Source organism: Myotis daubentonii, chromosome 1 (assembly GCF_963259705.1).
Source record: "Myotis daubentonii chromosome 1, mMyoDau2.1, whole genome shotgun sequence".
NCBI lineage: Eukaryota > Metazoa > Chordata > Mammalia > Chiroptera > Vespertilionidae > Myotis > Myotis daubentonii.
In genome coordinates this window covers 190,169,246-190,194,464 of record NC_081840.1, presented here as the reverse complement: position 1 = coordinate 190,194,464, position 25,219 = coordinate 190,169,246, and the positions used below count along the sequence as shown (strand labels likewise).

At 42.2% G+C, this 25,219-nt stretch overlaps 1 protein-coding gene across 3 annotated transcripts; it reads right to left on the bottom strand.

The window, feature by feature from the left end:
• Nucleotides 1-524: 524 nt before the first annotated feature.
• Nucleotides 525-24,585, bottom strand: LOC132218386 (UDP-glucuronosyltransferase 2B31-like). Of its 3 annotated transcripts, XM_059669551.1 has the most exons (6): nucleotides 23,853-24,585; nucleotides 22,308-22,456; nucleotides 8,620-8,751; nucleotides 4,305-4,392; nucleotides 3,002-3,221; nucleotides 525-1,601 (listed from the first exon to the last, which is right to left on the bottom strand). In XM_059669551.1, exons 1-6 carry the CDS (start codon nucleotides 24,568-24,570, stop codon nucleotides 1,322-1,324), a joined length of 1,587 nt encoding a protein of 528 aa, XP_059525534.1. In that variant the 5' UTR covers nucleotides 24,571-24,585; the 3' UTR covers nucleotides 525-1,321. The 3 variants fall into 3 exon arrangements, with proteins under 3 accessions (XP_059525534.1, XP_059525541.1, XP_059525549.1); XM_059669558.1 differs by lacking the exons at nucleotides 525-1,601; nucleotides 4,305-4,392 and having other exon boundaries at nucleotides 3,058-3,221; XM_059669566.1 differs by lacking the exons at nucleotides 525-1,601; nucleotides 3,002-3,221; nucleotides 4,305-4,392 and adding an exon at nucleotides 5,338-5,358.
• Between the last annotated feature and the right edge of the window lie 634 nt (nucleotides 24,586-25,219).

Sequence of the window (25,219 nt, the reverse complement as noted above, 5' to 3'; positions counted from 1 at the left end):
TAGTGTGGGCACCAGACCAAGGCAGGGTGCTGGCTGCTGTCATCGGGGCGAGCCTCTAGTGGTTTATTGAAAATTCTTTGCTCCCATTGTGCTGTGGTCCCATCTAGTACTTATACCTGCTGCTGGTGCCTTGCGCTGGCCCCAATCACTCCACGCTGTCAGCACTAGGGAGCAGGGTGGTGAGAGTGGGGCTACTGGCAGAAAGCAGACTGGGGGCTGCAGCTGGAGGGACCAGGCTGGGGTATAGAGGATGGGCTGAGACTCGTGCCTGTGCTCACTGGAACCTCTCAGCCCACAGCTCCTTTCAAGGTGCAGGAATTCGTGCACTGGGCCCCTAGTATGAAATAATCACTATTTCAACTGCCTTCAACAAACACATTAAATTGTTCACTGTGTCTGTAAGTAGCTAAGTGATTCTGTGCCTTCTTTTATAAGAAGTAGGCATATATATATATATATATATATATATATATATATATATATATATATATATATATATATATATTTTGGAGAGAATGAAAATTCAATAAATACCTTTATAGTATGGATTCTATATTATCAAACCTACAATTGGAACCATATACCCATTATAAAAGACTAAAAGGAGAGTGAAAATACTCAGTGAATCTTTTTAGGCGACTGTGAGGTAAAAAGAATTAGCTACTGAAACCAGTCTTTCATATATAGCTCAGTGTACAATAGGAAGCAATTAGCTGTTGTTATATTTCTCAATCCACATAAGTTTTGATGATAAATTAACTTAAACTGAATGAAAGCAAATGACTTCCATGTCTGTAGGTAAGAAGTGATGCTGAGGCTGGATGTACAGTAAAACAAAGGAGCATTGGTGGTATCCCAAAACGAAATAAAAGGATGAATCATTTTGCACAATTCTAACTTTTGATTAGCAAAAGATAAAACTACAGAATTTTGCACCAAAATAATATTAAAATATTCTGAGTATTTGCAAAATAATATTAATATGTGAATAGACTACTTAATGTTCTTATGTTCATGTATAATGTTTGAAACACAGTTAAGCTAATATTTTGGTATAACTTTGCAATTAGAATAACAACTTTAAAAATATATTCATATGGATTTATTTTTGTTTTAATTTTTATAAGTTTTTATGTTTGGCATGACATATTTATAACTCTTAACCAGGTAGTCACTTGAAAACAAATTTGGATCTGAGAAGCTAAATTGTGAAGAGTAAGGTCGTCACAGGAGATAGTGACCCTTACATGGCAACTTCCTGCTGGAATAAGGTGGCGGAGTCCCATCTATGAGGCATATCAGCTTCAGGCCTTTGAAAGAACTACTCTCTTTTTTTCTTCTTTCCTGTTTTAAAAAACTTCTGGCAACAAAACAGAACACATTTTGTGATGACAAATGTAGCAGTTGCCACACAGGCCAGCAGGAACCCAATCACATCCAAAGAGTGGTACTGGAACCAGGTGAGGTCATGGGCGGCTGGCCGAAGATGTTTGGCTCCTTTGTGGCGCATGACAAACTCGATCCAGAAGACTGCTCGATCTAGAGGTTTCATGGGCTGGTCATGATGAATTCTTGATAACTTCATAGTATTCTCCCTATATCTAAAGGAGAAACACAAAGATACCAATATTGAAAGAAAGTTAATTTCCTTAAGCCAATCATCCCCATTCAAAGTTGTATTTTTTTAATTAAAAAATATTTTTATTGACAGGTCAGCATGGCTAAGTGGTTGAGCCTTGACCCATGATCCAGGAGGTCACCATTTGATTCTGAGTTAGGGCACATGCCCAGGTTGCTGGCTCGATCCCCAGTGTGGGGTGTGCAAGAGGCAGCTGATCAATGATTCTCTCTCATTATTGACTAAAGGCCTGGTGCACAAAATTTATGCAGTTTGGCGAGGGTCCCTTAGCCAGGCCTGCATAATCTCTCTCAGTATGGGGGCCCGTGTGCGATGTCTGACTGCTGGCTTAGTTCCACTCCCCACGTGGAGCAGGCCTAAGCTAGTTGGTGGACATCCTTAGTGCTTCTGCGGAGGTGGGAGAGGCTCCCACCACTGCCGCTGCACTCACTAACCGTAAGGTTGGCCCACAGGGGGAGCACACTGACCACCAGGGGGCAGCTCCTGCGTTGAGTGTCTGTCCTTGGTGGTCAGTGCACATCATAGCGACCGGTTGTTCCATTGTTCCGTCGATTTGCATATTAGCCTTTTATTATATAGGATGTTTCTCTCTCTCCCTCTCCCTTCTTTTCTGAAATCAATAAAAATATATTTAAACAATATACACATAAAAACATTGTGCCATGTGAAAGAAGCCAGTTCCAAAAGATCATATATTGTATGATTCTGTTATTATGTAATGTCCAGAAGGACAAATCTATAAAGACAATAAGTTGATCAATGGTTGCTTGGATAAGGGAGATGGGAAGTGACTTCTAAGGCATATGATATGTCTTTTTGGGATGACAAAAATGCCCTAAGTTTATATTATGGTGATAATTTCATAGCTTTGTAAGCATACTACATATATTTGAATTACATAATTTTAACATGTGAATTTTATGGTATGTAAATAATATCTCATAAAATCTGTTAAAATGATTATAATAAAATTAAGTTTTTGAGAATAAAGATATTTATAGTTTCAGAAATTTTAGATATTGAATTTATTTAGATAAAGAATTTATTATTTTTATTCTAGTTTATCATTCTTCCTTCTATGTATTTGATCATATTTTTAAAAAATATGTCCTTATAATTACCTACATAACTTTATATTATTGGAGGAGAAAATTGTTGCATTAGATGGCTCTCCATTAAATACATGGGATTAAAATGCAACTTTGAAGTAAATGTGTGGTCGAAAATAAAAGTAGATTAGGATGGGTAACTCATGTTAATAATGTCAAAATTAGCCTCTTAAAATTGGGATGAAATTAAGATAAACTATTGACAAAATAATCTATGTATAAATACTATCTATAAAAAATATGTGATACTTACGAAGGGTCATTAATGACAGTCTTCAATGCATTGAGAAAATCTGCACTAGACATGGTGTTGAAGTCCAATCTGACAGCTGCTCCCTTGGTCTTCATGTGAGCAATGTTCTCAGGTTGATCCCCAAACATAGGAAGGCCCACCATAGGGATCCCATGGTAGATTGCCTCATAGATGCCATTGGTTCCACCATGAGTTATAAAGGCTTTGGTTTTTGGATGACCTAGGATTGGGTGAATGTCAGCAAATTATAAATTATAAGTCTTGGAAATAAAATGAGAGTTGGGCAATAAAGGCACTGACAGAGACAATATATTTAGCAACAGATTGGGCTACACTTCAGACTGTATTAAAATGTCTTTCAGAACTCATAGGAAGAGAAACATAAGTCTGCTGGAGAGACAGTGAAGACTTACATAGATTAGTGTGTTTCTTTTGACTTGAAATGAATACAAGCTGCCAGTGGACAAATGGAAAGAGAATATTCTGGATTTTAAAAAGTGTATGCTAAAAAAAAAAAAAGTGGTGGTGCATGTTGAAATATATTCTCTTAATAAAATAGTGAAGTCACAGAGTGTGATATGTAGATGTCAAGGCAACAGACAATGGGATGGTGGTGGCACCGGAATCAGAGGAAGGAAAAGCTACACATTATAATGAAATATGTTATTACTTCAGAAAGAGATATTAATTTTTTCCCCAATGGATAATGGAGAGTTACTGGTAATAAGAGAAGAGCTGATATTTTTCAGGGGCACCTGTACACCTTTACCATGGATTAAACCATTGGTGTAAGGTGAGAATTAGGAGGCAGAGTGATCATTGGGAAAGTGTTGAGCTATTCTCTCTGAGAGGAATTACACATGAACTTTTGTTTGTGGCCATAAGGAATGTGACTATGTAAGATAAGATGCCAACTGTTACAGCTTATCCCAGGGGTCCTCAAACTATGGCCCGTGGGCCACATGCAAATACAAATATTGTATTTGTTCCCGTTTTTTTTTTTGTTTTTTTTTTTTACTTCAAAATAAGATATGTGCAGTGTGCATAGGAATTTGTTCATAGTTTTTTTTAAAACTATAGTCCGGCCCCCAACAGTCTGAGGGACAGTGAACTGGCCCCCTATTTAAAAAGTTTGAGGACCCCTGGCTTATCCTTTTCTCCTGGGACTGGGAAAGGAATATAGGGAAGTTCATTTTTATTTTTGAGGTTTTCAGGAAGAAATGTCCAATACATTTCTATCCTAGTGAACTGTTTATCATTCTGGTTGACTTGATTCTGATTTCAGGGTTTTCCAGAATCTTACCAAGAAGGTCATTCTGGGGGATCCATTTATAGAGCCGGGTGTTTGGCCCTAAGGTATCTGGTTTTTTGCCGTCATATCTCCATATAACCTGTTAGGGCAAAGAAGGGAATGTATTACTTGAGTCAAACTGCAGAGTTATATCACGTTAGAATTCTAAATAGGTTAAGAGACATCTAGTTAAACCCCTCACATATTACAGGTAAGGAAATGAGGACAAGACATGTTGATAATGAGAACCAATAAAACACTGCTGTAAGAGGCATAGGTACTCGTATTGTGGGTTACTTATTTTTATATTCAGTCAGGTATGAGTGCAATCCCGGTGTTTCACACTTGGCGGTTAGACAAATGAGATTATCAATGACCAATTCAAGCATATGAAAATTTTTAAGTAGACATATAATTGTAGGGCAAAACACAGTAAATTATTAGTCTACACATTTATTTTAATTTATTATTCTAGCTCTCATCATCTAGATTTAATGTTAACCTGTTTATTTCTTTTTGAATGACAGGGAAGTGGTTTACTTATATTCACTAATTACATAAATTATCTTAGAGTTTTACATCATTTGCTTTACAAAATCAATGCAAGCAGCTATTTATGAGAATTAAATCATTCTGATATATGTTTATTAACAATAATAAATAATGTCTGCTTAATGAGTATGTTTAGCTTCTTTTAGTTTTCTACTTATTAATCACCACTTCCAAGTTGTAATTTTTACCCAAATCCAGTGTTATCACTCTAGATAGGTTTGAAAATTTTCTTAAAATGTAGAAAAGAAAAGCCATTGGCACTTTATAAATAATAGTTTGCCTGTTGAAAAGATCAAATATGATGATGATGGTAAATTTAATTAATTTGACTGTTAATATTTCAAAACATTATACAGTTCACTGACAGCACTGATTAATATGGTTAATATATATATATAATAGAGAACTATGCAAATTAGCCTGGATGCTGTAAGGGGAAGACCGAACAGCAGGGACCAGAGCAGCCACAGGCTCCCAGCCTTGCCAGCCCCGGAGCACCAGCACACCCTTAGGCCTGGAATAAGGACGCATTCACAATGAGCCCAGAGTCACTGCACAGGGGGCTGCAGTTCAGGGGGGTTGTGGATGGGGGGACTGCAGATTGGGGGGAGTTGCAGATAAGGGCGCTGCAGATCAAGTGGGCTGCATATTGGGGCGGCTAGAGATTAGGGGGACTATGGACCAGGGGGGCTGTGGACCAGAGGGGCTGCAGATGGTGGGGGACTGCAGATCAGGGGGTTGTGGTTGGGGGGTGTGGATAAGGGGGCTACAGATCAGGGGCTGCAGCACTGGGGACCCCAGCTCCGAGCCCAGAGCCTGGCCTCAGGGTTGCAGCTGTGACTGCACTGCCCAGCGGGGAGCCCCACCATGGGCCCCCACAGACTCAGGAGAGCCAACGGGTCCATGGGGACGGCCAAGAAGAGACCTCGCCTGGCGCCCTTTTCTCCGTGAGGAGGGCCCGGTGGATGGGAGTTGTGGGCCAGACTGTGACCAGCGATCAGTGTTTTAAGAGGGAGCCTTCAGCCCCGTGGACTTTCTCTCCCAAAGAAGCTCCGGCTCCTCCCTGCACCCAGGCCCTGCCAGAGGGCCATGCCGGGCCCACGTGGCCGCTGCCCACACCCACTGGTGTCTGCAGTCCCGTGTGGGACCGTGAACCGTGTCTGAGCCACTCTGAGGTGGAGCCCACGTCACCTCTCTAAAGTTTTCATTTGTGCTGATCGGACCTTTGCCTTCGGAGGTGTAGAAGCCAGGACGGTGGGCGCAGTGGAGCCCACAGATGGGCACTCAGGAGCTCCTGGGCCCGCAAGGCTTCCTTCAGAGAAGGCGTGCCCCCCCCCGGCCCCGCCCCCCAGGGCACCGCTCAGTTCGGCCTTCGGGGAACAGCACAGTCCCCGCTACAGGCAAGGCCCAAAGCTGCTCCTGAACCTCGCTCTTCCTCCCTCGGCTCCCACAGCCCAACGCAGCCTGTGCCAGCCCCGAAGAGGGTTGGCTGGTGCCCTCAGCGCCCTCCCCAGGGCCCTCCCCAGTACCAGACAGGACCAGGCAGCAGGGGGGTGAGGTTGGCCTGGGACAGACTTAGCCCCTGCAAGCTGTGTCACAGGGGATCCTGAGCAGTGAGAACTTACCAATAGGGATGTTTGTGCAGACATTTCAAACAACTTCCACTTTTAAAACTGAATTAAAAGCATAGATTGTTGCTCTAGAGAGCAATGCTTCGGTGGGACCTGAGGTTACCTTGGAGGCTAGAACCAAAAGTTACATGATAGCAAGTGTTGGCGAGGATGTGGACAAATCTGAGCCCTCACACCCTGCTGTCGGAATGGAAATGGTGCAGCCGCTCCTCACATGATTAATATCATTCACATAGGACCCTGCAACCTGCCACTCCGAGATATACACCCAAGTGAGGCAGCTGGTCACAAAATGCCCATTGTGTATGGTCCCATTCCCATGAAATGTCTGAAGCAGCAGTGTGCCGATGGCTGGGTGGGGCAGGCAGCTTGATGGGGAAGGTGGCATGGGGTTTCTTCTAGAAGCAACACAACATTCTAAAAGTGATTGGTGATGCCCTGGCTGGTTTGGCTCAGTGGATAGAGCATCAGCCTGCAGACTGCAGGGTCCTGATTCAATTCTGGTCAAGGGCACATGCCCAGGTTGCGGGCTCTATCCCCAGTAGGGGGTGTGCAGGAAGCAGCTGATCCATGATTCTCTATCATTGATATCTCTCTCCCCCTCTCCCTCCTCTCTGAAATATCTATATCTATCTATCTATCTATCTATCTATCTATCTATCTATCTATCTATCTATCTATATACTGATAAAAAGGTAATATGCTAATTAGACCAGGAGACCTTTCCGGAGACCTTCTGGACAAAGCCATGGTGGCGGGGCCGAAGCAGAAGTGGTTAGGGGCAATCAGGCCAGGAGGGGAGGGCAGTTGGAGGCGAGCAGGCTGGCAGGGGGGCAGTTGGGGGTGAGCAGGCTGGCAGGCAGAGTGATTAGGGGAGATCAGGCAGGCAGGTAGGTGAGTGGTTAGGAGCCAGCAGTCCCTGATTGTGAGAGTGATGTCCAACTGCTGGTTTAGATGGGATTGGGCCTAAACCCGCAGTTGGACATCCCCTGAGGGGTCCCAGATTGGAGAAGGTGGAGGTCGGCTGAGGGACACCCCCCCACCGGTGCATGAATTTCGTGCACCGAGCCACTAGTTAGTTATAAATAGCCAAGCAATTTATAAGTCCACCAGTAAGCTGGATTCTAGTTTATAAGTGGTTAACATCTTTTTGCTATGTGGGTGTTAAAGTTACTTTAAGTTCTCAGCAAATTTGCATAGGTGATAAGGAGGAAGCTACATTAGTTGGGCAACTAAAAGTAGTTCACAATTATGCATAAACTTCAAGTGTATTTTATGTATTAGAATAATTCACTACCATAATTTATGGAGAAGGAGGAGCAGCTGAAATTGTCCCACACTAGGCTTGCTTCTGGTTGACTCTTTTTTATCTCCTCATCTTCCTCCTCCTCCTCCTCTATCAGAAGTTATTATTCTGATGGGTTGTTTTAGGGCCACATTTTATAAAACACAGGGTCACCTTGAAGGCTGGGCCCACCTTCACCCTTTCTTTTATGTCTTCCTGCCTCAGAATTTAGCAGGGCCCAGCCCACCAGGGAGGTTCTCTTCACGCTTTACAGGCCATTTTTTCTCTTTCTCTAAATCATTGTTTCTGGCTTAGGTTCCTGGATGCAGCTTGGTGAGTCCTAGACATCCTTACTCTGAATATCACCTTGCAACTGAATAGGCCTAGTCCAAATCCAGGGAAAGTAGGAGAGGCCTGGATTACCTGGGAAGTCTAAACTCTATGATGCCTTTCAGATTGTTATCATTCCCTGGTTAATGTTAAAATTTAACTCTATTCTGAGAACATTGGTACTGTGTACAGTACTCTAGGAATCCTGCAAGGAAATGAAGCAAATGACAGGATAGGATTTGGTGATATCTGTTCCTGCCCTATAATACTATTATCAAACCAAACTTCACACTGTACTTTTAAAATATACTTCTTTGTGACCAGAATATTAATGCCAAAGTTATTGTCCATCAAAAACACCCTCTATACTACTTTAGCACCTGACATGTGTATTTTCTTTCTCAAATTGGTATCTAACATCATTGAAGCTATCCTAATAGTTTACCTTTCATGTGGAAATTTCTTAATCAGACCCTTTACAGAGTTTAACACACTCATGAGTTTTCTGCTCTAAGGTAGTTTATCTAACCTTTTGAGGAACCCGGGCAAGGGCTGATGCAATCACATTGGCTCTTTCTTCTGTCATGTTAGTCACCATCGACCCCAGGGAAAACACCACAATACCATTTTCTCCAGAGCTCTGGACAAACTCTTCCATTTCCTGTGAAGGAAGAATTTTTTCCATTACAGAAGACAATAGCATAGTGAATACTATTGAAGGGATTACTACAAATGGCCAAAGAGAAAAGTAAGTATCGTAAGGAATTATTAGTGTAGTTCTTGTTATTTTAAATTGTGTTAAAAATACACATAATATACTTACCATCTTATCAATTTCTAAGTGTTCAGTGCAGTGGTATATATATTCTTATTGTTGTATAATTCATTTCCAGAACTTTTTCATCTTGTAAATTTTTACTGTATATTTCTTAAACTGTAATTCTCCACTTCCCATTTTAACAGTCCCTGAGAACTATTGTTCTTCTTTCTATTTCTATGAATTTGACTAGTCTACATCCCTTATGTAAGTGGAATCATGCAGTATTTGTGTTTTTGTCTGTGACCTATTTCACTTAGCAAAATGCCCTTAAGATTCATCTATGTTATAGCAGGTGTTAGAATTTCCTTCAATTGTAAGGCTTGGTAATGTTATCTACAGATACCCTGAGCCACCAGAAAGACAAGTGGGTCCTAGAGAAAATTAATCCTGAAATATTGCAGGAGGTAAAAATCACTAAACTGATACTTTCATTTTTCAGGGACATCATGAGAAGTCAGGATTCATTGAAAAAGATAATGCTGGGAAAAATAGAAGGTAGGAGGAAAGAGGATGATCAAATATGAGATGGATTGACTCCATAAAAGAAGCCATAGGCATGAGTCTAAAAGAGTTGAGAGGGCTGTTAAAACTAGGATTTTGTGGACATCACTTATTCATAAGGTCCTCAGGAGTCAGAGCTGACTCATAGCACATAATATACCATTGTGTGTATTGATTGTTTATAGATTTATCTATCAACTAGAGGCCTGGTGCTCAAAATTCATGCACGGGTGGGGTCCCTAGACCAGGCTGGTGATAAGGGCTGATCTAGGTCATTCAGCTGAGAGCTGGGACATTCCTTCTGGCTGCCAGCCGGGACCTGCCTTCATTCTGCGCCATCCCCTGGTGGTCAGCACACATCATAGTGAGCAATTGAACTCCAGGTCAAACTCCCAAGGGGACACTTTGCATATCAGACTTTTATATATATAGATGGCCCTTGGGTTGATTTTATCTTTTGACTCTTGTGAATAGTGTTATGAATATGATTCTAATGTCACTGTTTTGGAATATATCCAGTTCTATTGCTGGATCAAATGATAATTATTTTTAATTTTGAGAAACCTGCATTCTCTTTTTATCAGTGGCTGTTTTGAGGAGACCTAATTACTCAGTTCTTTGGAGTATACAATTGATGAGCTTGAATTCCCTTATTACATATTCTTGTGCAAATGTGTGTGTGTGTGTGTGTGTGTGAGAGTGTGTGTGTGTGTGTGTGTATAAGGAAGAAATGAAATAGAGCCAGTACACAATATTGAAGAGGAAATGCTTTTAGACACTCTTCATTTATAATGTTATTAATTAATATATATTCTTGTAATGAGGTTACATAACAGGATCTTAACTCACCTTTATTTCTTTATTGTAGTTCTACTAAATTACTTGCATTTATGCTTGTCAGGTTTTCTGGAGAATTATTGTAGTATATTCATTAGTATTTTATTTCTTTGACTATGAATACTAAGAAAAAGTTCATTATGATTAGAATGACTCTATATCTTTTTTATCATCTCTATAATAATTTATATCTCATCTTAACTTTTGTCATATTCTCCCAAACTTTCCCCCCAACTCATTAAAATAATTTATTGAAGTATAGTTGGCATACTATATTTTATTTTGTGTCAGGTGTGCAATGTAGTAATGTGGCAGTTATATACATTACTATGTGGTAAGTCTAGTAACCATCTCACTGCACAAAGTTATGTTAAGTGTTATTGAAAATATTCCTTATGCTGTGCTAGAAATTCCTGTGATTCATTTATTTATAACTAGAAGTTTGTACCTCTTATTCCTCTTTCTCTTTTCCTCCATTACCAACTCCCCCTCTGGCAATCATCCTATATAATAAAAGACAAAAAAGGTAATTAACCGTACTCCTGCTATGCTTCCCATTGGCTAATCAGGGCGATATGCAAATTAACCACCAACAAAGATGGCGGTTAAGTTGCATATGCAGGCTCCAAGTGGTGGAGGGAAGCCAAACAGCCCCGGAAGCCGCTGAGCAGCGAGGCCTCACTGCCCTGGTATCAGCGGAGCCGCAAGGCCTCCCAACACTGGGATCAGCAGAGCCGCAAGGCCTCCCAGCACCAGGATCAGCCAAGTCGCACAACCTCACACCCTGGGATCAATGGAGCATCGAGGCCTCCCAGCACTGGGATCAGCGGAACCACGAGGCCTCCCGGCCCCCGGAGCAATGTGTCAGGGGGCGGTGCCGCAACCACCAATTGGCCCTGCTCTGTGTCTGACAGGGGGCAGTGCCCCAACCCCTGATCAGCCAGCTCTGTGCATGACAGGGAAGGCACCCCGACCCCCGGATCGGCCCTGCTCTGTGCATGACAGTGGGGAGCTCCCCAACCCCCTGATGGGCCCTGCTCTGTGTGTGACAGGGGAAGGTGCTCCAAACCCCTGATCTAACCTGCTCTGTGCATGACAGAGGGTGGCGCCACAACCTTCCCATCGACCCTGCCTTGAGTGTGAGAGGGGGCTGCACCCCAACCCCCCAAACGGGCCCTACCCTGAGTGTGACTGGGGGTGGCATTGCAACCTCCCGATCTACCCTGTTCTGTGCATGACAGGGGGCGGCGCCCCAACTCCCCAATCGGACCTGCTCTGAACCCCACCAGGGGCTGCGGGGCAGGCACCTAGGGATTGGGCCAACCCTCTGCCACCCAGGAGCCGGCTTAAGACAGCAGGTCATTATCTCTCGAGGGGTCCCAGACTGTGAAAGGGAACAAGTGGGGCTGAGGGACAACACTCCCCACCAGGCCTCTAGTCTATATATATAAAAGTCTATATGCTAAGTGTCCAACTGTACGGGTAATGAGGTCATGTAGCAATGCCCGGCTTCCTCTCCCTAGTGACTAGCCTCCTTGAAGTTTCTTCTGCCCAGGAACACGACTTGCTTTATAGCCACGTGCAAACATTTCACACTTGTCTAATCTCATTTGATCTTCACAGAAGTCCTGGAGTAGGTAGATAGGAGACTTGGTGGCATCCTATTTTCTTTTCATTAGCCGAAAAACAGAGATTCAGAAAGTTTAGAAAGTTAACCCGACTGAAAAGAAGAAATGGTGAAACTTGGAAATGACTTCAGGTTTTCCCACTGCACAGAATATAGTCAAACACTGCTGTAGGTAAAAATTTTACCCTTTGTTCTCCCTGTGTGATCTACAATAATAACCTGATTCATGTTGATATTTACTGCTGTGTTGCTGACAATTACCTGAAAGAGAAGTTGGGGTGCTTCACTGGACTGGAAAAAGTTTAGCTTCATCAGAAAGCAGGTCTAATTAAGCAAGTTTATCCTATATATATAAAAGGCTAAGTTGACTCATGCATGTGCAATATATGCTAGTGCCAATCACACGCATGTGTTTCCAGATGTCATTGTCGATTGTGAATTTGGTTCACACTTCTAATATAGAGAAAGGGTGAATAGCGATATTTAAATAATTCTCCTAATTGATTTCCTTTCAATGTGCACAAATTAGTGCACTGGGCCACTAGTAAGAATATAATTTGTATCTATAAGTCTATTTCTGTTTTTTTTGTTTGTTTTTTACATTATACATATAAGTAAAATCATATAGTATTTGTCTTTTTCTGCCTGAATTATTTAACTTAACATAATACCCTCTAGGCTGTTGCATTTAGCAAGAGGTAATCCTTTGATATTGGTGAATAATTTTCCACGGTCTGCATAGACCTCATGGATTTTACCCATTTTTCTATTGATGGACACAAAGATTGCTTCCATATCTTGGTTATTATAGTAAATGCAGTAATGAACATGGGGGTGTATATATCTTTTCAAATTAGTGTTTTTGTTTACCTCTGATAAATACCCAGAAGTGGAATTGCTGGATTGTATGCTATTTTTAATTTTTTGAGGAACTTCCATACTGTTTTCCACCAATTTACAAACTTACTCCATGTACAGGCGTTCCCTTTTCTCTACCTTCTTGAAAACACTTTTTACTTGTTGACTGATTTCTGGATATTTATTTTGTATCCTGCTACTTTACTTAATTCACTTATCAGTTCTAGTAGTTTTTGTGTGGAAACTTTAGCGTCCTCTATATACAGTATCATGTCATCTGCAAATGGTGACAGTTTTACTTCTTCATGTCCAGTATAAATGCCCTTTATTTCTATTTCTTCTGTGATTGCTGTAGCTAGGAATTCCAATACTATATTGAATAAAGGTTGCAATAGTGGGCATCACTGTTTGTTTGTTTGTTTGTTTTTTATCGTAGAAGAAAAGCTTTTACATTTTCACCATTAAATACGATATTAGCTGTGGGTTTTATTGGTCATATATGGTCTTTATCATATTGATGTATGTTCTCTCTGTACCCACTTTGTTGAGAGTTTTATCATGAATGGATGTTGGATTTGTCAAATACTTTTGTCTGTATCTATTAAGATGATCATATGATTTTTATCTTTGGTTTTGTTGATGTTGTCTATCACATTGATTTTTTTGTGTGTGTGGATATAGAACCAACCTTACATTGCTAGAATACATTCCACTTGAGCAGGATGTATAATCCTTTACCATATTGTTGAATTCAGTTTGCTAATATTTTGTTGAAAATATTCACATCTATTTTTATCAGAGATATTGGCTTGTGATTTTTTTTTTTTTGTATTGTTTTTGTCTGGTTTTGCTATCAGGGTACTGCTGACTGCTTTCATAGAAAGAGTTTGTGAGTGTTATTTCCTTTTCAATATCTCTGGAATATTTTGAGAAGGATAGGTATTAATTGTTTGGTAGAATTAAATGTTCAGTAGAATTTACTTGTGAAATTATCTGGTCCTGAACTTTTGTCTTTTGTTTGTTGGGAGTTTGTTTTTTTATTTGTTTGTTTGTTTTTTAATACTATTTCAATTTTCTTGCTTGTAACGTATATGTTCAGTTTTTATGCTTCTTCCTGTTTCATTCATTGATGGTTGTATGTTTCCTGTATAGCTCTTTTTCTGGAGATTTCTTCTATTCTTTCATTTGGGACCTGTTCATTTGTCTGCCTATACTTGCTGTCTCTTTGTGTTTGTTTCTGTGTATTAGATCAATTTGCTTTGACTCCGAGTCTTCTGTATTCCCTCATTTATTTTACTTTCTGTGTTTATTTCTAAGAATTAGATGAAATGGCCACCCCTCCTGAACTTGATGGAGTGGCTTTGTGTAGGAATGATCTTTGGGTGTTCTGTGAGTGCTGGGTGGCTTGGGCAGCCTGGCTGGAACTGAAGTGGTTGTATGAGGTACCAGGGGTTCGCTGGCATGCAGGCTAGCCACAGTTGAGCAAACATGACCAATTTTCCCAGTGTGCCCAGCTCCGTGGGCACCCTGGTAGGCTGGATGGCTGGGTTTGGAGCAGCCAGTGGCATATGGCTTCAGCATTGCCATGGCAGTTTGTCTGTCTGAGCCTGGGATGGGGGTGGGGTGAGTGGCCTAGGGCATGCTGTGGTGGCCTTGCAGGTGAGCTAAGCACTTTAATTGAATTCTTGCCCATGCTATCAGTGGAAAGAGAATGTAAACATTGGCACTCACAGGCACCTCAAGTCCCAAAGAGTTTCCACAGAGCCTGGAGTTCTCGCAGTTTCTCAACCTTCTCTACGCAGTCTCTCTCTCACAGTCTCTCTCTCTCATTTGTTGTGCAGAAACTGTTCAGTCAACCCTCAGATGTTTTTTAGGAGGAAATGCTCTTCATGTAGGTGCATATTCTGAGTGTTCATGGCAAGGTGTCAGTTCAGGGTCTTCCTATGCTGAAATCTTGGACCTCTCTCCCTAAATCACTTCTTACAAGCTGGAGGATTACTATAATTCCTGAGTCTGGTATTATTGTCCAGAATATCCATGAAATAGCCTTAAGATTCCTATTTATAACCCAGAATTATCCTTATATAGTTATTTATATGAGTGTCCATGTTTCTGACATGTATGTGTATGACACCTTTTGCTCTGAAATCATATTGTACGTTCCAGTAGAATATGCTATGTGTAACCGGCTGTGAGGGGCCCTCATCATCACCTCGCTGACTCTCCCAGGGAGCACCTGCCCCACAGTGGGAGAGGTACAACTGGGCTTTCTGCAGCAAAGATCTGGTCACGCTCTTGAGTAGTTCAGGTTGATGTATTTAAAGTTGCTGGTGAAGTCACGTTCACCTGGATTGTTTCAGAATTATTCTGATTGTGGTCCCTGATTTTTTATCAGTTTTCAAATTTTATTACTTTCAGTGCTAGAAAAATTCCTGATTGCTAAATACACTTTCTAGCTCCCTACCCCCAAATGTGTAAGGAGACAACATTTTATGGGTATCTGGTTTAAACTTCATACTCATCTATCCCCTCTGCCCCGCCCCACCCCGCTGATGTTTCTCTTTTAAATTGTTTACTTGTTTTTTCTCTCTGAAAAATAAATACCCAACCCTTCTAACATAAAAAAGTTTACTTTCTCATTCTAATAATTGCTTCAAGCTTTTGTTTAAAACAATTGAAATATAATTGAAATATAACATTCTGTAAGTTTATGGTGTATAGTGTGTTATATTGATTCATTTATATATTATAACTAAAGACCCAGTGAATGAAATTCTTGCAGGGGGGTGTGGGAGGGCCCTCAGCCCAACGTGCACCCTCTCCAACCTGGGACCCCTCAAGGGATGTCCGACTGCCGGTTTAGGCCCAATCCCTGAGATTGGCCTAAACCAGCAGTCGGACATCCCTCTCACAATCCTGGACCACTGGTTCCTAACTGCCCCCCTGCTGCCAGGCTGATAACCCCTAACTGCTTCCGCCTGCTGGCCTGATTGCCCCTAACCACTCCCCCGGCAGGCTTGGTAGCCCCACACAGCCTGCTGTTCAGTCATTTGGTCATCCCTCACTAACCCCCCTGCCAGCCAGGTTGCCCCCCGCAGCCTGGTGTTTAGTCGTTTGGTCATCCCTCATTAACCCCCCTGCCAGCCTGGTTGCCGTACACAGCCTGCTGTTTGGTCATTACTGTTATTGTGACAGCATCCTAGACAATTTGTAAATTCCTCTATTATTAGTATAGATATAACTACGGGCCCAGTGCATGAATTCATGCACCTTGAAAGGAACTGTGGGCTGTGAGGCTGCAGTGGGCACAGGGGCAGGGCCTCGGCCCATCCTCCACATCCCCCCTTGGCCCCTCCCACTGGGACCCCAAGTCCCCTGTCTGCCGGCAGCCCTGTTTCCACCACCACTGCTCCCATGTGCTGATGATGCCAGCAGCGGGTGCGAATGGGGCTGGCGCCATCAGGGGGTGTGAGTGGCAGCTGCTGGCCCAATTGCCCCTCAGAAGCAAGGGGAGGGGGAGAAGCCCTCAGGGATGATTGGGACTGGTGCCGGGCGCCAGCAGCGTGTGGCTCTGGCTCCGGCTGCGGGTGAGCGGGGCTGGTTCCAGAAGTGGGTGTGAGTAGCAGCTCCAGTGCCGGCCGCGGGTGTGAGCAGGGCCATTACTGGCAGCAGGTGCAAGAGGCGGCTGCTGGACCGGATCACTCCTCAGGAGCAGGGGGAGGTGGAGAAGCTCTGAGGGGCCTTTGGGGCCGGCAGCCGCCGCTCGCAACTATGAATGGTGCTGAGCGATTGGACCAGCAATGGGTGCTGGCATTGGGTGTGAGCAGCGGCCCTGGCTCTGGCAGCGGGTGAGAGCGGGGCCTGTGCGGGTAGCAGGTGTGAGCACCTAGTGGTACTGTGGCGTGCAGGAGCACAGAATTTTCGTAACCACCAGAGTCTCGCCCTGATGACAGCGACCAGCACCCCTCCTTGGTCTGGCACCCCGCTCACCAGATCCACCATCCCGCCACTGCCAATTCGTGCAATGTTCTGCACTCAGCTGCCTGCAGCCAATGCCCACCATGTTCCACGCGTGCCCCCTGGTGATCAGTGCACGTCATAGCGACTGGTTATTCGGTTGTTCGGTTGTGCCACCATTCGGTCTATTTGCACATTAGGATTTTATATATAGAGATTACTACCTAACATTAGTGAACACCTCTATTAGGTCACATAATTATCCTTTTATGTGTGTGGTGAGAACATTTAAGATCTAGTCTCTAGAAACTTTCACCTATATAGAGTATTCTTGGCTATAATCAGTACAGATCCCAAACATAATCATTGTTGAGTTGCAAATCTGTACCCTTGACCAACTTCTTCTTACCCACTAATCTTTCTTTCACCAGTCCATGGTAATCAACATTATACTTCTGTTTCTAATGGGTTTGCCATTTTTAGATTCCACATATAAGTGATATCCTATATTAGTCGTCTTTTTCAGTGTGCCTTATGTCACTTAGCATAATACCTTCATGGTCCATCTATGTTGTCCCAAATAGTAGTATTTCCTCCTTTCTTATGGCTGAATAATATTGTAGTGTGTGTGTATTTCACATATCTTAAGTTGTTTCCATTTATTGGCTCTTGTGAATAATGGTGCAATAAACGTGGGATTATGGATATATTTTTGATATCCTATTTTTCTTACTTTTAGAAGTATACCCACAAGTGGATTTGTAGATCAAATAGCAGCTCTGTTTAACTTCTTAAAAAACCTCTATACTGTTTTTCATAGTGGTTGCACCAGTTTTACATTCCCACCAACAGTGCACAAGATTCTGTGTTATCTTGTAGATCACTAAGTTTCCTTAGTACAGCTATTTTGACTTTCTTATTGGGTGAATCATATATCTCCATGTCTGTATTGGTTTGCTAGAGGATTGTTGTAGAATTTGGTGACCTAATGTTTCCTTGATTTTTCATGTTCTTTGGAATTTTGCATTGCTGTTTTTGCATTTGAATTAGCAGTCACCCACTGATGTTTACTACTTTCGGGGTAGAAATACTTTTCGTCAGTACTGCTATAGGTAAGGCTTTTTCAGTTCTTGTATGAATATGCCTGCTCTGTGCTTCATGCTCCCTCTTGTGGGAGAATTCTGTTTGTCCTGTTTGTCCTCCCTTCATATAAAGCACCAGGCCAGATGCTGATCACCTCCTTTTTCTTTTCCTGAAGGTGGTGCTACAGCTCAAGTTTGTGGTTCTCTCCTGTTTGCAAACCCTTGACTATATTCTGCTCTTGCTGCCTAGCCTTTTATCAAATTTTGTTCTTTCTGCTGCCCTTGGCAGCTTATACATGGAGCTGGCCACAGAGGGGAGGAGATTTGGGTTGGAACGCGAGTCACTGTTGTTGCCCACATGCCAGTGTGGGGGGATCTGTAAGAAAGGTTTTCTTCAGCGTTTGTGGTCAGGCTTCCTCATGGAGAACAGAATGCAGCCAGGAGGAACCCTGTCTCTTTAACATGCTCTCTACTAATCTTCTTTGTCAGATCTGCTCCCTCTCACCAGTCACTGAGCTCCCAATTCAACACTCTGGATGCTGTGAGAGAGAAATGAGCTCTTTGGAAGCATCCTGCAAACCAGGGGAAGCTCCGCACCCACTCACCGGCTCTCTATCCCTGTGAGAGAAATCATGGGCACAGGCGGGCCTTCTTTCAGCCTTACACTGAGCTCCATCAAAAGAGGAATGATGCTGGCAAAATCAAGCTTTCCCCTCGCCCACACCAATGCATTCAAATTCATCTATTTTGTGCTCCAACAGAGTGCTGGAACTTCTCCTTTGGAAATCTGGACTTCCACAAAAGTTCTCTACTCCATAGGTGGCTGCTCAAGTCAGGGCTGTAGGTGCTTCTGGACTACAGCTAAGGGGCTGGAACAATTCACAATATCCTGTAAGTGTCACAGCCAGTACTGGAGTCTTTCTGCCTATTACCTGATGCGTAGGTGGGCAAGACTCTTTCCAGGTCCTTTTGCATTGGCACTTTTGTTCGTGGATGGATAACAAATTTTGTTGTTGCAAGGAGAAAATAACAAGAGATATCTCATGCTTACTTATACCAGATTGCTATTGTCATTCCTGAGGTATTATGATCCACTCCCATGGGATGCTCTCTAGCATTATTGTAGTATTATGCTTTTTCTTTATTATAATACTTTTCACACCATTTTTATTACTTGCTTATATGACCTCTTTCCAAGTAAAATATCTGGTGTGGGGGAGTAAAACCTGTGTCTACATTGTTGCTCTGATATGCCCCCCTTTCACCGTGCTAGTCACTTTAAAATTAGTTTTTGAATTAATGGCTGATACTTTTTTTATTGTTGAATAATGAAGGCCTTAATTTAACTGACCCTAGTTCCAAAGTCTCTGAAGTATGGTTCTTTATTTTGTAATGATAGTGACATTCAAATTCTTTTTTTTTCATTTTTTTAAATTAAATATTTATTGTTCAGATTATTACATTTGTTCCTCTTTTTCCCCCCATAACTCCCCTCCTCCCTGTTCCCACACCACCCTCCGCCCTCACACCCCATCCACTGTCCTCATCCATAGGTGCACGATTTTTGTCCAGTCTCTTCCCGCATCCCCTACACCCCTTCCCCTCCCCCCCAAGAATAGTCAGTCCATTCCCTTTCTATGTCCCTGATTCTATTATAATCACCAGTTCATTCTGTTCATCGGATTATTTATTCACTTGATTCTTAGATTCACTTGTTGATAGATGCATATTTGTTGTTCATAATTTGTATCTTTACCTTTTTCTTCTTCTTCCTCTTCTTAAAGATACCTTTCAGCACTTCATATAATGCTTGTTTGGTGGTGATGAACTCTTTTAGCTTTTCCTTACCTGTGAAGCTCTTTATCTGACCTTCAATTCTGAATGATAGCTTTGCTGGATAAAGGAATCTTGGTTGTAGGTTCTTGCTATTCATCACTTGGAATATTTCTTGCCACTCCTTCTGGCCTGCAAAGTTTCTGTTGAGAAATCAGCTGACAGTCATATGGGTATTCCCTTGTAGGTAACTGGGTTTCTTTCTCTTGCTGCTTTTAAATTCTCTCTTTGTCTTTTGCTCTTGGCATTTTAATTATGATGTGTCTTGGTGTGGTCCTCTTTGGATTCCTTTTGTTTGGGGTTCTCTGTGCTTCCTGGACTTGTAAGTCTATTTCTTTCACCAGGTAGGGGAAGTTTTCTGTCATTATTTCTTCAAATAGGTTTTCAATATCTTGCTCTCTCTCATCTTCTGACACCCCTATAATTCGGATGTTGGTACGCTTGAAGCTGTCCCAGAGGCTCCTTACACTATCTTCATATTTTTGGATTCTTTTTTCATTTTGCTTTTCCGGTTGGGTGTTTTTTGCTTCTTCGCATTTCAAATCTTTAACTTGATTCTTGCACCCCTCTGGTCTGCTGTTGGGAGTCTATATATTATTGTTTATTTCAGTCAGTGTATGCTTAATTTCTAGTTGGTCCTTTATCACAACATTGAGGATCTCATTAGATTTCTTGAGGATCTCACTATATTTATTGGCAGTCTCACCAGTCTTTTTGAGGGCCTTACTAAATTTGTCGGCGGTCTCACCAGTCTTTTCGAGGGCCTTACTAAATTTATTGGCGGCTTCTGGACAGTTCTTGAGAGACCTTAAAAGTGTGGTTTTGAGCTCTATATCCAGCATTTTGCCTTCCTCCATTTCTGTCCTGTTCCTTTGTCTCCGCATTTTTTATGCTTTCTTGGTGCACTCCCTAGTGGTCTTTGTGTGCTGTCTTGTTGTAGTTAAGCCTTGATTGTTGTAGGTAACACTGGGGGGGATTTGACCTCCAGGCCAACTGGCTGTGAGAATCAGCTGTGTCTGCAGTGGGAGAACTTCTGTCCTTTAGGGAGGTGCTAATCTAGCCTGTGCCTGAGGCTAACCAGCAAATGCCTCTGTGCAGGGCTTGGGCAGGGTGGGTCCCAGGGGATCAACAGGGCAGGCTGAGCGAGCAGTTATGGTTGCTCTCAGTCCTGTCCCCAGAGGCTCTGCCTCTCAGTGTACCAGTGACCTCTGCAAGTACCTCGGAGAGAAAGCTGCCCTCGAGTTCCGACCGATGCCAGACAGTCCTGCTTCTCCCGTTTGAGTCTGGGTCCCCAGAGACTCGCCTGGAACTGGAGCCCAGAGCCTGAGACTCCCTCCCGATTGAAAACGACAACCGCGGCCTTAGCCACCAGAGGCTAAGAAGGAAAGAGAAAAGCATATCAAGACTCAGAGGAGGCACTGTACGGAAGTAAAATATTAAGGTGCAGAGGTGACACCCAAGGACTCCCTGATTGACCGGAGACGCACTCCAGGAAGCTCAGCCCGGAGCCAGAAACGGGAAGCCCGCCTGGACAAAGTCCTCTCAGACATGAAGTGACACAAGAAGCTGGAGGAGCAGATCCTTCGTACTGGCAGGGACCTGTTCAGCCTTTTTTTTTTTTTTTTTTTTTTTTTAGGCTCCAGCTGCAGCCCCTCTTCTAAGAGAGGATGACTTTGTATTTTTTATTTTAGATTCAGAAATTTCAGGCCAGGTCTCCAAACAGATTCGACAGAAAACATACACACACACATGCCCTCTCACTGACAGGGTGCTGTGTTGGGGCTTGGAGTTTCCCTCTTCTCTCCAGCATCCAGGGTTAGGGAAGGCAGGCCAAGGCCCCAGCAGGCACACACACTGCAGCCTAAGGCAGCACAGTCAGTATTTCCGCTGCCGGGGGAAGAGACTACTCCCTGATGACCGCAGTGGGGAGCTGGTGGGGCTGGGGTCCCCTGAGTCCAGGCTGAACAGGTCCCTGCCAGTACGAAGGATCTGTTCCTCCAGCTTCTTGTCTGAGAGGACTTTGTCCAGGCGGGCTTCCTGTTTCTGGCTCCGGGCTGAGCTTCCTGGAGTGCGTCTCCGGTCAATCAGGGAGTCCTTGGGTGTCACCTCTGCACCTTAATATTTTACTTCCATACAGTGCCTCCTCTGAGTCTTGATATGCTTTTCTCTTTCCTTCTAGTTGTAGAATTTCCCCTCAGCCAGCTTTCCTGTGGTTCTGGGTGATGTCCATTCCGTCTTTTAGTTGTATTATTTTTTAAAATATATTTTATTGATTTTTTTACAGAGAAGAAGGGAGAGGGATAGAGAGTTAGAAACATCAATGAGAGAAGAAAGATCGATCAGCTGCCTCCTGCACGCCTCCCAGTGGGGATGTGCCCGCAACAAAGATACATGCCCTTGACCGGAATCGAACCTGGGACCCTTGAGTCCGCAGGCCAATGCTCTATCCACTGAGCCAAACTGGTTCAGGTAGTTGTATTTTTGAAGTGTTTGTGCGAGGCAGCATTCTCCGGTGTTTACCTATGCCACCATCTTGGTTTTCTCTAAAGTTTCCAAATTCTTGAAATAGTATCAGTTTCTAATTGTCAGGTCACTTTACCCAGATTCCCATATCTATCTCAGTGTGATCAGACCTTCTGAATGAAGAACACAGAATCATTCCTACTGAAAATGCAAAGTAGAACAAACATGAATAGTTTTACCTTAGGCAGAGGCTTAGCAGGTTTGCAGTGGAGGCCTCCAACAAATTGAAAATGTGGCAAGAGTGGGCGAGGAAACTCAAAATCCCAATAGGTTCGAATAAACCATATTTCTGCTTTTCTCATTAACTCGAATAATGTAGTGGGTCTTCCTGAAAAGGAAAAAGAAAAAGAAAAAAAAAGGAGAGAAAATAAGAATATTGTAATGTGAATATACCATGTTGATTTCTTAAAGAAAAAAAAGAAAAGCTTGGAATAATGTAGCCAAAGATATTTAAAGTGTCTGTGATTTGATAGTGCAAACATCTACAGATATAAAAGCCTAAACGACCATTTAGACCTTTTGGTTGACCAAAAAATGGTAGATCGGTCGCTATGATTCACACTGACAACCAGTGGGCAGATGCTCAGCACAGGATGCTCAGTGGTCAGTGCACTCCCACAGCCAACTCTCATGATCGGCCAACCTATTATGGTCCATCCCCTCAGCTGGCCGGGTTGTCAGTCTGCTCCCACAGCCAACCTTCCATGGTCCCTCCCCCTGCCAGACGACCCATATCAGGCCCAATCTCTGGCCACACTGAGGGACTCCACACATGCACAAATTCATGCACCGGGCTTCTAGGATTTATATAATGTACATTTTTTATATTATGATGTTTATATATATTAACAATACATATAAAATTTAACAGTTTTTCTTCTCTAACATCACATCAGGACATTCACAATCATAGAAAATGGTTAAACCTAAGCCACTACAGAATTAAACATGCATTTGCTACTCTGTAAAGTGGCAGAAGTAATAGATGCAAATGTAAACAATGATTTTAATACCTCAATCAATTAAATATACCATATCCATGGAAACACATTTCCCTATATTATTTAGTCTATTTTCTGCAATTTAGCAAGCTTTTCCCTTTATCTGTGATTTCCCAAAAACGGAGGTTTTGAGAGTATGGCTCATTTCCTGGTACTATAATTACATGTGGTTCAATTTAGGAGCCTATTAATACTTGTGCATTAATAAAAACATTTACAAATAACAGCTGGAATATATTCATAATGTATGGTAATAGATGTGCTCACTCTTAATTTTGACTCATTTTGTCTTTAATGAAGGGAGAGATTTCACAAAATATAGTTTACTGACTTACATAACTACCCATCAACGAAAGTTTAGTGTTTAAGCAGATGAGTTTTAAGTGCTTAGTGAAGGAATGTGAAATCATTAGAAACCTGAAATTATAGGTTCCTGAGTCTGGGATAGAGCACTCTAGAGTGTGAAAGAACCCTTCAGGTAATATGGCAAAATAGTTCAGTTTTTAAATCACACTAAACTACACAAGAGGAAGCAATTACTTAATGACCTTATAAGTTAAGCATTTCCATAATATTTGTGAGAATGAAAGATTATTTTACAATGTTATTTTATCATTTTACTTGTAAAAGACAAATTTGTCTCAATTAATATTTATACAAATCCACCTTTTAGGGCACTAGGAAAGTTAGGAGTTCTTCCTGTCAAGTAAGGACATGACTTACCTAGTGCTTCGCTGTAAAGTTGATCCCACTTCTCACTAAATGCTTGGAACCAGAAATCAAAATAAAGCACATACATCATATTTTTTACTCTCTCCATGAATGTCATTTGATCACTTAATTCTGATAAGACAATAGGTACGTAGGATGGAGGGAATGGAAGTCCTCCACTGTACTTTTCAATTGTATAGCCAAAAGAGAAGCGGAGACTGTACACAAAAGGTATTTTAAGTAGCTCAGCCAACAGCTCACCACAGGGTCCAGCAGGATCTGCAAGAATGACATCAAACCTTGATTCCTGTAGCTTTGTCATGAGGTTCTTGTTCAAAACAGCATCTTTACAGAGCTTTTGAATACAATCAAAATATTCGCAAGTGTTATCTTGCAATAGTGAAAAATAAGTCCAAAATGTATATTTTGGCGTATATGTCCACTTAGAGGTCAGCCGCTTGAAAAGATCCTCAAAGACATCTTTTGTTACAGATGTAGGAAAAATCTCAAATTGAATAGCAGATGGTTTGTTGGGATCAACAAGAATTGAAGCTGAAGATGTCAGAACAGTCACTTCATGACCTCTCTGGACAAGTGCATTCAGGATGGTCTTCATGTTGATCCAGTGGCTGTATTCTGTGGGCCACACCAGCACCTTTCCACAACTCCCAGGGCTGAACTGACCACTCAGCTGTAGCAGCAGCAGAACTGAAATCCACTTCATAGGCATCCTGGTGGGAACGTGCTTCTTTTCAAATGGCTGATCCCTTTTACCTTGTCTCATGCTTATGTCCAGAGGGAAATCAACCAGGAAGTTAAACTAGAACTTCTACACCCAAAGTAAATACATTTGATAAACAGTCAGAGCATTTTATGGCAAGTCAGAAAATGAAAAAGTAATGCCATTTTTTAAAATACAAATCTGTGTAATATCTAAAAGTGCTGTCATCCAGCTGAGTCAACTTGGCAGTTTTCCTGTGATTTGTAATTTCTTATAGATGAATGTCATAATTATAGAAAGTTAGAGGTAATAGTGTCTGTAATGATTTTTTTGTGAAGAAAGGGAGATAAAGCTATTATACAGCTGACAAAGAATTACCTGGATGACAGTTCCTGAGATTTTATTTTGATGTTTATTTATTTTTTTACTTTATCTTTGTTACTGAAAGGTATCTGCTTTGTGTATGTTTTCCCCATTGACCACCTCCTCCCCATACTCACCCCTCCCAAATCTTTACCACTCTAGTGTCTGTGTACATGTGCTGTGCATATCCTATCTAATAATAGACAAACATGGTAATTAACCATACCTTGGACATGCTTCCCATTGGCTAATCGGAGTGATATGCAAATTAACTGCCAACCAAGATGGCGGACGG